This window comes from Leptonotus elevatus, chromosome 4 (assembly GCF_054856555.1).
Source record: "Leptonotus elevatus isolate MCC_2025b chromosome 4, RoL_Lele_1.0, whole genome shotgun sequence".
Lineage (NCBI taxonomy): Eukaryota > Metazoa > Chordata > Actinopteri > Syngnathiformes > Syngnathidae > Leptonotus > Leptonotus elevatus.
The window spans coordinates 26,260,978-26,274,991 of NC_141242.1; the positions used below are offsets into that span (position 1 = coordinate 26,260,978).

The following is a 14,014-nucleotide window of genomic DNA, read 5'->3' on the forward strand; positions in this document are numbered from 1 at the left end:
ACCATAAATCTCAAAACGGTTGTTCATATATTCATTTCTAACGACAGGACAATAAACAGTGCTTGAACAAGGTGTAAACCCTTCATATACATCTTCAAATTGACCAATAAGCCTGTGTGAGTTTACAAAATGATGATCTTTAGCGGCTGGCCAGTGCAAAGGTGTCAAATGTTCCCTTCACTCAAGTGTCCAAAAGCACGTCTTAACTCTGTAATGAGACATTTGCCACATGGACGACACCAATGTCAACACTGGGGGCGAGTCAAATGTTTGCACTGCGGGACACTAGTGCTTCTGATTTGAGATTTGACCTTTTAGGGACACTGAAGTTTTTGCGTGTGATTAGCACTGCAGTAAACAAACAAACAAAATATTGCCTCTTCATTTACATTAACAGTATGCGAATGAAAGAAAAAAATTCAAAGAGCTTCAGACTTTCTTTTTTTTTAACTCTGCTTTTAACAATCACAGCATTGGAACATCAGACATCAATTCAGTTTCCATCTTTGCTTATTAACATTACCAATTATTTAAAAAAAAAATGAAACAACAATTCGACATAAAAGACAAAACCCCAAACTAAACAATAAAGCTAAGGAGAAATAACCTAAGGCACAAAAAAAAAATTGTTTTTAATTGAGGTCAACTAAAGATAATTCACTAAGGATTTTTAATGTAGAAGTACTTTTCTTGTTTCTTGTCAACTTCAAGGAATTAATGAACAAATCAAATTCTGCAAGAAATATATGAAAATTCAGAAGGGATTTGGAAATCCTTATTTTATGCAAATAAAATTTGCCAAATAGGAGGCGCTTCAGCTTGAAAGACTTTCTGGCTGGCTATGCTCATGACAGAGACTCTTAGTAAATTAAAAATGTTCTTACAATATGTTGTATGTGCCATTGTGTCCCCACTAGTTTAAATACAGCATTCTGATTCAAGGCGTGCGGAGACCTTTGGAGGGGCAGGTGCTCAAAGTTAAATAAATAAAAAGAAAAGGGGGTGGCACATGATAACATGCCTGCACTGTCCAGTGTCCACTCACTTGGGGTTTGAACTTCAAACTCATGCCACCACTGAGCCGCTGTACGTGGGGCGGGGAGCTGGGAGGGGGGATGAAAAATTTATAGAGGGTGTGTGTTTGTATGGGTGCATATATGTGCGTGCAGTGCATGCATGTGGACAAAAAATCAATTGTAAAATTCTTAATTTAAATAATGGCTATACAATAAATCATACATGATGAAACTGTTATTTGTCTGCAATGCTAATGCCAATCATCCACAAAAACGTGTTTGTGTATGAAGGATCAATTATGAACAACACATTTACATAAATAAAAATGATTATGTAAAATGTACAGGAAATTTACATTTTACATAACATAAGTAGTGCTATTAGGATTTTTATATAGTGCATGTAGCATAAAAACGGTCTTACTTTGCATTTAGCTTAATTCTGGTAAGCCGTTTATTATTTGTCTGAATGTGTCAATCTTTAGTTATTGCAACTCAACAATTCATTGTCACATCTCGGCAAACTAGATTGTTTGTTTTTGAGAAAATGCTTGTTCCACTAATTTCTGAAAACACTGCTACCTCTTTCTGACCTCACTCTGGCAGCAAACCCCACACTGTAAAAACGAGCTGTTAACTAAAATAAAAACAAAGATCATGTAGCAATTTTCACCTATATTTTAAAGTTTATTTCAATTCAGCTATTGTTGAGTACAAGCCACAACACTTATGTAGCCTAAGAGAAAAAAAGAGTTACAAACATCTACTTAAAGAGTTCCTTCTATTTTTCACATTGAGCAGATGCCTCTTTTTTTTTTTTTTTACAGTGCGGTAAGACTTGAGCTGCTAGCAACAGTAATGCCAGAGCTGCGCGCTCCTAGCGCTTGTCAGCTTTGTAAAAGTACAAGAAAACATGGAGCTATAGTGTTTACATGATTAGCAGATCAAAACAGACACCGTAATGGCATCAAAAATAAGTTAACTCAGCGCCGCGAAAAAACTGAAGAAAAAGAAAACTGAAGAAAAAAATCGGTCAAAGGAAGTTTGGCACTTGTTGGTGATGGATAGTTGGAGGTGAAACTCCATTTTATTTTATTTTTAGCAATTTATTTGTTTTGCTAGTCAGCTCGCTAGCCTCTGGCTTTTATTTATAGATGTTAACCTTCCCTTGACCAGCCTGTAGTTTAACTAGTAAAATATGTAAATTGACTTCCCCCTTAAAGGGGTTGGAGCTAGGCAGAGCAAAACTTGAAAATTCTCTCTGCTGCCATTTAAGCGACGTATAATGGGGAATTTACTTTTAATAGCTTGTGCACAAATAGATTTCTGCTTCCATCTGAAAATGTGTCTTTGAGCGAACTCTTCTTCAACATTTGAGGACAAGCGCTACAGAAATGGATGGATGGATGGGTGGGTGGAGAGTAAACAATGTAATCAGTTCAAAAAACAATCTTTATTAAATAATCCTGAGTAAATATTCTATTTCATCTTTACACACTCATAATCGTGGAATAGTGCACACATTCAAGGAATAAATCAACCAAGCATACAAAAATACATTTGATTTGTGAAATATATCTGATGCTACTGGAGTTACGAATTTTGATTATTGTACCTGTGGTCATTTGTGTAAGTTCAATTGCGCAATGCAGTAAGAAATTAGATGCCTTTATATAAGGAATGTTAGGTACTAGCATGAAACCATTTTTGGTGATGCTTTTACTTGGGTTTTAGATGCTAGCTGAAAATGCAATGATCACAATGTTTTACAGCTAATTCAGTGAAAAGCAAGCTGGGTTGCTAACAATCACTGTAGCAGCTCCCTTCACATCTTTGAGACGGTCTGAGTCAAAGTCCACAAGGAGTTTTCTCACGCCGGCCCGCGCGGGTGCAAAGGTGAGCTTGACATACACTTTCTGACCTGGACCAATCTCACCGCTGAAAGAGAAGAAGAAAAGGTTGATGTGTGATTGAAGTCGTGTGATCGTAGCTTTTCAAGCCTGTACTCACTTTAGCTTGACCTCAGTGGGGGACACCAGGCCGGACCCCTCCACGGTGAAAACGCCCTGCTTGAGTGGCACCGGAAGAGGGTTGGTAAAGGAGATGGAGCCTGTTAATGTTTGATATATAACCGCCGAACCAGGAACCTGCATAATGACAATTGAACAAAGCCATGTGACGTTTTTATGGATACATCCATCAATTTTTTAAACCAGTGGTCCCAAACCACCGATTCGCGGCCCAGACTTGGTACCAGGCCGCACTTACACCGGATAGGTCTACTTAATAGAGAGAAAGGGACAGGGTCAACCAAACCTGGACAACCTGCATGCTGTTAGCCTTCACCCACCTCGACAAGGACCTCAGGCAAGCTGAGTGGGATTTTGGCCACAGCCATGTCGGGTTCGTTCTCTCCCTGGACCTCCAGGAGCGCCATCACCTTCACCACATGGTTTTCAGAGACACACTTGGCGTAGTCGTCGTAGCGCACGCGCAGCACCTCCTTGTGAACTGAACACAAACATTTGAAAGACGTCATTTCAAAAGACCCCCACCAAAGTCAAGAGTGTCATTTTAAACTACCAACCTTTGCGGGCCGGCACAGAGATATTCTTGGTTTGCCTCTCAAACTCCCCTCGGTTCAGACAGTTGTATGTTACTGCCGTAGCCAGCATGGTCAGACGACCGTTAACTTCGACTCCTCCTTCGTTTTTCAACTGCAAATGGAATCAGTTCATTTCAGTGTGTGATTATGTTGCCATGGTTTCATAAGAAGCAACACGTGCCCCCAAACATATGCTGTGTGCAAGTACTGTTAATTTCGTTAATGAAAACTAAACAATGTATTTTCGTCAACACACATTTTTTTACCGGACCAAAACTAGACTGGACTAAAACCCTCATTAATAAACAATAACTGGGACTAAACCAGTCTGCATTTTTGTCGACTAATAAAGATGAGACAAAAATGTACTTCACTTAATAAGAACTGAACTAAAATATATGAACAAAGATGAGATAAAAATTTTATTATTTTGTAAAATCCGGTCTCTGCTAATCTGTCACTGTGACACTGTCATGTGACATGTGTTACGCAATAATGTTACTCCAACTGCTAACTAATGCTAGCTAACTTACTAGCTCGTAGCATGGAGTCATAGTAGCCACTGTAATTATGTGTGAAGTTGTTTATCATCAAAAAGATGAAAGAGAATTTTATGTGAAATTGTTTTAGATCTGAAATGTTCAACATTATCTGCTGACAAAAATATATATACATGGGTAAAATGATTGTCCTGAATAAAACTAGACTAAAACATTGACAGTTTTTGTTGACTATAACTAGACAAAGACGATATTTCTTGAACTAAAATAAAGACTAAAATGCTAGATTTATAGTTGACTAAAAACAAATGGGATGAGGATGACTAACCACAATAAGAACTAACAAAGGTGATTGAAACTGGACTAAAAGTGAGACTACATTTTAAAAATGTCTGATAAAATTAACACTATGTGCAAGCACTGTAGGCCTTTTCGCCATTGGAAAAAAATGGCACTGACTTTATATCTAATCATAGTATCACATGTATCACGGAAATTCATTTCCAGTTGAACCCCAATTCATGTCATTATTGACACCTGTATTTATTGTTACAGTATACCATGTCAAAGTGACTGGAGGCTTTTTGCACAGTGCTGCTAATGTTTCATTAGCACATTCATTTATCACTGTCTAAGCACCTCATACCTCGACAACGACGTCAAAGTCAGATCCGAATACGGGCTTGGTATGTTTGATGGTCATCTGCAGTTTTCCTGGTTTTGCCCTTTCAGGAGATGAAGCTCTGCCACGTCGTCCCGCTTTCTCGTACACCTCTCTCTCTTTCTTGGAGCCTGACGAAAATAATACGTTTATTAGCCTTTGATATTTATTTTCATTCCCCGTATCTTTTCTCTACAGTATGCAGTATTTTGTGTTATTGACAGCGCTCGGGAAACATACGGGAATTGCTGATGAAAATACATAGGCTTAATTTGTCATTCATTCATTTGTCAGATGCTATGTTCACTAACCTTCTGGATATTTGTAGTGTGAAGTGACATCTTCTCTGCTGTTGCCAAAAACACTTTTGGTGCTGATGTTAATGCCAATACTGTCCTGGGACACTCTGATCTGCAACGTTGAGCTTTAGCATTTGTTTTAAACAAAACATATACAAGGCTTTCTTAGAGGGATAAGGATGAATGTAGGCTGACCTTCTGACGTTGGCCATCTCTTCGGACAAGCCAGTGGACGATGTCAGCATTCACCTCAGCAAATATAAACGGAGCATCGTACTTGACACCCAGATTGCCCTCCTTAATGGCCTTAACAGGACAAGGACCACAACAGAATTCACCTGGAAAGAAAAAAAATTATCTCTGTAGTTTTATAATCAGTTTTGATGAAATCTATTAAGGGTGTCTAGGAATGTGTTTGCTGATATACCAACAACAAGCTGACATTTTGCAGCTATAAGAGCTCAATTGTGGCGACAGTGGTGCCTTGAGATACAAATGACTACAAGCTGTCGTTAGATCGATTCTTTGTTTTGACGTGAGATATAAGCATGTATGGTGGCAGTGAACTCAACTCACTTCACATTAAGCAGCACTTTGGGGGAAAAAGAGGCTTCAAGGTGTTTTTTGGTAATCCCAGTTGAGGTTTACTGTCAAACTAAACATAAAACTAAAAATTACAACTTGTCTATTTAAAACAATACACATAGCTTAGCTTAACCGTTCAGTCCACTAGCTTGACACTAATGCTAAATAGCATCACTGCTGCGGTGCAATAAACCTTCACGCAGCGAATGCTTCATTCATGTTAATGCTAAATCTAACCTCCATATGTCTTTTGTGTTAGAGTGATTTTTTTTTTTTTATGTCAATGTCAAAATCTCCTTATTCTAAAAATGTTGAAGAGATAAGAAAGATTTGTACCATCACTCAATTCTTGAGGAGTTGGGTCCAAAACCTGCCAGCCATCATTTCCCTGCGGCACGTCATGTCTGTTCATCCAGGACTCCACCCAACAGTGGAAGTTCCTAACATGGGAGGTTGAGAGAAATGCGCATGACGAATGATGTGACGATGGAGAAGGACGAGATCTTTTGAAATGAACTTGTGACCGCTTCCCTACCAGCTGCTGTCGGGCCTTCCTCTTGAATCAAGACTCTCCATTTTTTCATTGAGCAGGAAGTCCACAGAGAGGTTTCCATCAGTGTCATGAGCTGAAGCAAAGTTGGTAATGTGACGTGTCGGGATTCCCAGGCAACGTAGTACTGTCAAGAACACACAACAAACTCAGGTTTTAAACATCCTAAAATTTCTCCCAAAAGTCAAATATTCCTCTGAGTAGAGTATATTAAGGCACTAGTGGCACTAGTTGTTGTCTGTGACCAGCTGACAATTCTGTCAGAAAGCTGTATGCTTTCAGATCTTTCAAAGGCTCACCCGTGCAGGCCACAGCAGCATAGACCCAACACTGTCCATATTTGACCGGCCTGGCTTTGCCATTGCTCCACTTTTGGAGGATCGGAACGCTGCTGGTCCATTTGGAAGGCGAGACGCCGTCAGTGTACGGCTCCTGCCAGCGGCCCACCAACACACCCCGGTCACCGTTGGAGTTTACCTGGACAAATGTATTGAATGGTTAGTGTGCTTTTTCAGCATACTTTTCATTTTCTTTTGTCATCTATCACTAGCCATCTATTTACGTAGCACTTACCCTGCATGATGCCTAAATTTGTGGCCAGCAACATGCTTTTATTGGCCCTCTGCATATTTTAATAATAATAATAATAATAATAATAATAATAATAATAATAATAATAATAATAATAATAATATAGGTCCGATTTTTTAATTAAAACTATTTGTAAATATAATTATTTTTTTTTTTAACAAATTCTTGTTTTTTTAAATTACATTTTTCTTAAATACATTTGAATTTAACATTATATCATGCAATTATAATTGAGCTATCACACGTATTACTGAGCAGGTGATAGGACTACATTCCCTGGACTGGCTGCCAGCCAATTGCAGGGTCATAAAGTGCAATTTGTAAAGTGTGTTACAAATAAAATCTATTATTATAATTTGTGTTGTTGTTGTTGTCACCATGGCAGAGATGATCCTGCCAACGTAGACCGGGTCCCATCTTTGTTTCAAGTCCTTCTCTGAGTTTATCAAGGCGTCATTGGAGTTGTCCAGGATTTCAAAACAGATGTCCAGCACATTGTCCTCGAACTGCGACAAAAACAGATGCAAATATGAGAGAGGAACAGAAAATGATGGATTGAGTTTTGCCATCAAACTGCAAATGGGTGACGCTCTTGTTTGTGTTCCCTGGTTACATTCTGACACACTCACTCGAGGAGCTTACTCTGTTCAACAAGCACAATTTATGAGGAGGCTGACGGCCGCCACGGTCACATGGCAATTCACACGCAGATTGTCCGCACACACACACGCACCCACGCACGCACGCACACGCACGCACCCCCCCCCCCCCCCACACACACACACACACGTACCTGTCCAAAGTGCCAATGGCGGCTATGGATGTAGTCTGAGGTGCCCACATAAATGATACCATTCTCATTCATGATGTACTCCTGAAGGAGCTTCTCATCCGCGAGGTACACAGCATCATCTATGGCACACGTTCAAAGAATTTTAGGCTCTGTAAACCACTATACTGTATGCTTTTTTTCTTTTCTTTTTTTACCTTTGCACCATGGATTGTACAGTAAGTGGAAGTCAACGTTCTCATTCTTCTCCAACACATGTCCACTGTGTGATGTCACCAACAAGTCCAGACGGTAATGGCCAATGATGGCGTCTGCCGGGCTGTGGAGAGTCAGTAGCACTCCTTCGTGGGTTTTCTCCTGCGTAAACCACCAACCGTCTTTGTTGCGGCCATCCTTCTCAACCCTGATCGCCACCTCATCCCGCTTGCCTGAAAAACAACACATGAGAAATCACGTCAATACATTCATTCAGCAGTGCCACGTCAACAGTATCGCATCGGTCCAAAGTGGCTTGTCACTTCTGACACTTTTGTCATTGTAATAAAATAGGGTAGCTAAAGAGTAACACTATAAAACTGGTTTTGGATAGTGTGTTTGGTTGAAAACTTGCATTTTCTATTGGAATGACTGATCATGAAGCCAAAGCGCCCAGCAAGCTTCACTCTTTTTTCATTATTCACATTAGAACTGTTAGCCTATTTACCCACAAATGGCTGACCTGCTAACCAACCAGTCAGTTGAGTTCAGTATCGACCGCTTTACTCACCAAGGTGCAGGACCAAAGCCAGGTGATTTTCGCGGTGCACAGTCTCGGAGCACTGCACTGAGATGGCGAAGGGCTGACCCCTGCGCGCAATCAAGCGCTCCCAATCGATCTCCCTGGTATGGTGAGCCAAGTTGTTGTCACGGCATCTCAGATCCACATCCACAATTCGACCTAATAGATAGATAGATAGATAGATAGATAGATAGATAGATAGATAGATAGATAGATAGATAGATAGATAGATAGATAGATAGATAGATAGATAGATAGATAGATAGATAGATAGATAGATAGATAGATAGATAGATAGATAGACAGACAGACAGACTCACCCCTGCGTGGCATTGTACGGTGCATTGTCCTATCAAAAGGTTGTGTCTTCAAGTATCTTCACCCACTTGTCTCAGTGTGCATCACTTTCTTGTATTTATACAAGCCAAGGCTAACCCTCCCACTCTATGACACTCACAACAGCACACTCCACCCTGCTCCCCCGTGTGACCTCTAACATCACTTCCCAAAAAGGACTCCTCTTCCGGTATCTGTATGTTCTCGTGTATTTGCAGTGTGAAAGTTTAAAATGCGTCTGGACACACACTGGGCCCTTTGTTGACGCACGCTTTTAGTCACTGCATATTTCTTTGCAAATATTGAGGCCACTGACATGTTTCCACTTTGACAGGTGGTTTCTAGTCATAGCTTCTTCACACATTCTTTACTGGAGTCAATAGTCACTCACTAGTGGCGCTATACTTATTAAATAACATTATTTTAAATTGAAATGAAAAACATCCCATAATTATAAAAGGCACATTTGACTGTAGTACTGTAGACTTGGTCAATGCTCTTGACATTAATGTAAGGTTGTTCTCCAAGGTGTCTCAAAAAACTATTTTTTTTTTGGGGTAGTGCTGATACAAATATTATTTTGCTTTTGCACTTTTATTTGCATCCATTCCAATATAGAGACTGTAAGAAATAAATCAGTATTGATAAAAAAATGCAAATAGTATTATTACAACTTAACATTATTGTTATGTATTTATTTAGTTGCACTTAATTAACCTGTTTAGGCATAGCCCACCTGCCCACTTGTAAATTGTATTTTATTTAGTGCTGTCAAAGTTAAAGCGTAACTAATTAATTAATCACAAAAAATTATCACATTAATCATGTATCAACGCAGATTAATCAGAATATTATTATTTTTTTTATCGCAGATGATCCTTTAGCTGACAGCGGATGGTTACATTAAAGGTAACACAGGTTGTGTTTGAGCAATAAACATAACCACATGCATTTAAGTAAAGCATTTGATAAATGTTTGCGTATGACATTTAGAATATTTGTTCATGTCAAACTATTGGGCTCATTTTTTTCCATTTTAAATTATGCAAGTGATTAACTGATTAGAAAAAGAGGATTAGCATGTGCAGTGGATAATTTTTTTTTTTAAAGTACTCATAACATTAAATGTCGTAAAAATTAACACATAACAAAAAGCCTTTTTAATCGTGATTAAATCGTGATTAATCAAAATTCTAAAATATGATTAATCTGATAAACAAAATTAATCGTTTGACAGCTCTAATTTTATGGTATTCTCTTCTGCTTATCCTGTTTAGACAGTTTACTGACCGTTTCCCTGTTGCAACACATTATTATTATATTATTATATATCATCATCATTATCATCGTCATTATCATCATTATGATGTTATTGTTGAATACTACTATGCATGTAGGAAGTTTAATTGCTCAACTCATGTTTGTTATTTATGAAGAATTATTAAGTAATAAGTAGGGATGGGCGAGTATCGATACCAGGGATCGGAATCGGTACTTGTGATGGCGACCGATGCAGGTATCAGCCGCGGTCTTGTCAGGAACTAAAAAAAGGAAAAATTGCCAATAATTTCATGCAATTTTAAGGAAAATACCATATTGGAATATATAGGTTTTTATTTTAAATTATCTGTCGTTGTTTTTTGAGTTTATGTATCAAAAGTATTAGTTGTATCGGTACTAGGTATTGGTTCCGAATTATTAGTACACAGCAAATGTGTTAAATTTCCAGTGCTCAATCAAATTCGCAGTAAGCAGTGTTATTTTAACACTGTTAGGATAAAAAGTTACACTGTCAGAGTAAATTTCCTGGAGTGTTGGGGTGGATGTTGGGTGTAACCTGAATAGCACTACCTTGAGAAACATAACATTTTTCCATAGCACTGTCGACATTTCAATAGCGATACATCCAAGTGCTGTTGTCAGGACGGTGTTGCTCAGTGGTAGATTGGTCGTCTTGCCACCCCGAGGGCGTGGGTTTGATCCCAGGCCAGTGTGACTATGTTGAAGTAAGATACTAAACCCCCAGTTGCTCCTGATGCCGTGTCATCAGTAGTCACAATGTAAAGCGCTTTTGAGGGCATTGTAAGGAGGAAAAACGCTATAAAAAACGAAGCAATGTTTACCAGATTAAAGCGTAGTTTGAGTTATATTTTTAACACTGACACAAGTGTAGAGCACTTTCAACACTACTCAGTGTTTCACAGTGTCGATTTTAAACACTACACAGTGTTTGTGAAACACTGGTTACGTGTGGAAAAAAAGTAACACTCTGAAAAGTGTAAAATTTACACTTGTTGGTGTGGGCACATATAAACACTTTTCTAGTGTTAGATTTAACACCCGCAGTGTTAATCTAACACTGGTGATTTTGCTGTGTATAGATATTTACACAGAAAATTCTGTAGAGTAAATTTTACTCTAAACTGAGTCTATTTGGTCCCACTCTAAATAGAGTAAAATTTACACTTGGAAGAAAGTAAAATAAAAAAAGTTAGACAAGGGTTGAGGAATGGACTCACAACCTTCAGCTTGGATGAGTGCCACTCTACCACCTGACCTATGCTGCTCTTACTGTTTGCTTTTATAGCAGCAACTACGTGGCTCAGGGAGTAAATTGGCTGCATCCCAACCTGAAGTTGTGGGTTTGTTCCTCAACCCTTGAGTTTAAATTTTTTTTATTTTATTTTACTTTCTTCCAAGTGTAAATTTTACTCTATTTAGAGTGGGACCAAATAGACTCAGTTTAGAGTAAAATTTACTCTACAGAATTTTCTGTGTAGTAAGCATTCTAAATCATCAGTGCTCATGGGCGCTTACTTTGACTTATATCGTAATATCGATGTCTGTGATCACTGGGCTTGTCCCAACTCTTCTCGTAAGAGTTTCTCAATATTTATTCTGGAATGTGTCAAAACTACTGCATTGTGCTTTTACTTTAAATTTTCGGGTCATCATTTAATTGCTAAGACACATCATTTTCAGATTCCTTTGTATTTTGCACTCATTTAGCATTGCTTTATGTAGCGGCGCATATGTAGTGCATACAGGAGAGATCACCAACATGATGCATCTGGTAGCCACCAAGGACCACCAGAGTAGCCCGTAGGTTCTGTTGTAAAAATAGCTCAGTGAAATGCCCTAAATCTTTTTGTGCTGCTTTTCTAAAAATAAACATCTAACTTGTGTTTGGTGCTATACTTTTATTCAAACATGCTTGTATAAATCTTATAACGTCAATATTTTAAAACTATATTTTTGTACTGTATAGTTTAAAGTTCAATACTGGCATAATGATGATAATTACAACCAAATAATTTGAGCAAATTTGTCATTTGAGAAGTGCATATAAAAACGCAGCAGGATGACACATCACAAGTGATGAACTCAGGCAGCCGGTCCATAACTCAACTGGCTGTCAGTGTAGTGCAGATTTCGCACTTCTGTGCTATATTGATGAGAGTTACTGACACAATGTTTTGTGGTGTTTGTATCATCTGCAAGCCATTAGTCACTCTTCCCCTGCAATCATTATCAGGCTCACTATACAGTGAACCTTCCCTATTTTCGGGGTGGCGGGGGTTGTAATATATAGCTCCCTAAAAATATTTATATAGTAATTGTCTATATGCCAAACTATGTTCCCAAAACGTTTTTTCAAACTCATCTGACAGATGAATGAATTGGGGTAGATGGCTATTTCCCAAACACATTTTTTTTTATTTTGCGTTGAGCACTTAATGAACCTTATGTTGATCTGTTAGCTGGTACCAGCTGACCAGCTGTTAAATTCCTTCTCTGACAATCGTGATGTGAACTTTTCTATACCTCACCTTGAGCAGTTCACCATGCACCCAGCAGTTTCGCAGCGTGATGGACTCAGTGTTTCACAGTGTCGATTTTAAACACTACACAGTGTTTGTGAAACACTGGTTACGTGTGGAAAAAAAGTAACACTCTGAAAAGTGTAAAATTTACACTTGTTGGTGTGGGCACATATAAACACTTTTCTAGTGTTAGATTTAACACCCTCAGTGTTAATCTAACACTGGTGATTTTGCTGTGTATAGATATTTACACAGAAAATTCTGTAGAGTAAATTTTACTCTAAACTGAGTCTATTTGGTCCCACTCTAAATAGAGTAAAATTTACACTTGGAAGAAAGTAAAATAAAAAAAGTTAGACAAGGGTTGAGGAATGGACTCACAACCTTCAGCTTGGAAGAGTGCCACTCTACCACCTGACCTATGCTGCTCTTACTGTTTGCTTTTATAGCAGCAACTAAGTGGCTCAGGGAGTAAATTGGCTGCATCCCAACCTGAAGTTGTGGGTTTGTTCCTCAACCCTTGAGTTAAAAAAAAAAAATGTATTTTACTTTCTTCCAAGTGTAAATTTTACTCTATTTAGAGTGGGACCAAATAGACTCAGTTTAGAGTCAAATTTACTCTACAGAATTTTCTGTGTAGTAAGCATTCTAAATCATCAGTGCTCATGGGCGCTTACTTTGACTTATATCGTAATATCGATGTCTGTGATCACTGGGCTTGTCCCAACTCTTCTCGTAAGAGTTTCTCAATATTTATTCTGGAATGTGTCAAAACTACTGCATTGTGCTTTTACTTTAAATTTTCGGGTCATCATTTAATTGCTAGGACACATCATTTTCAGATTCCTTTGTATTTTGCACTCATTTAGCATTGCTTTATGTAGCGTGTAACATGCTACCTTTGCTTGGGCATTACAGAAAATGGAAAAGTGGATAGGACGCAAATAGATGTGTGTTTTTTAATCAACACCGTTATGTTTTACAGAAAATTCACAAGCAGTTAATTTCATAAATGGTGACCGGCAAATTGGTGCTGCTGTCAAATCCAGCGTTTTTCATTTTAGGCAGCTGGCTAAGGTAAAGACTCTCCTATCTTAGCAGCACTTAGAAACGGTAATCCATGCCTTACATAACCCCTATCCTGATCTCTCTTCACTGGCTGCCCTTGCAATTTGGAGTACATTTTAAGATTGTTTTATTTGTTTTTAAACCTCTAAATGGTCTTGCCCCACCTTACGTCACTGAGCTCCTGCACCCCTACACATTTGCCCGGTGCCTCAGGTCAGCAAACCAGACAAAACTGGAGGTAGCGAGGAGGAAGCAGAGGCTTAGGGGGGATCCTCCCTTTGGAACGACCTTCCGCAAAGTATTAGGCAATCTCCCTCTCTGTCTACTTTTAAAACATGTCTTAAAACACATCTTTACTTCTTTGTCTCTTAGCTCACCATGAGACTGAGCATTGTTTCATTGCTTTGTGGT

General features: G+C 38.6%; 1 protein-coding gene across 1 annotated transcript; it reads right to left on the minus strand.

Annotated features, from left to right (window-relative positions):
* Positions 1–2,598: 2,598 nt before the first annotated feature.
* On the minus strand, positions 2,599–8,547 carry tgm2l (transglutaminase 2, like; the record flags this gene model as incomplete). Its single annotated transcript, XM_086074031.1, has 14 exons — positions 2,599–2,954; positions 3,027–3,163; positions 3,367–3,527; positions 3,604–3,733; positions 4,768–4,913; positions 5,094–5,193; positions 5,277–5,419; positions 6,003–6,106; positions 6,202–6,343; positions 6,516–6,693; positions 7,185–7,313; positions 7,601–7,719; positions 7,795–8,025; positions 8,364–8,547. Coding segments are annotated over 14 exons (2,070 nt in total), but the record flags the coding sequence as incomplete, so codon positions are not given.
* Between the last annotated feature and the right edge of the window lie 5,467 nt (positions 8,548–14,014).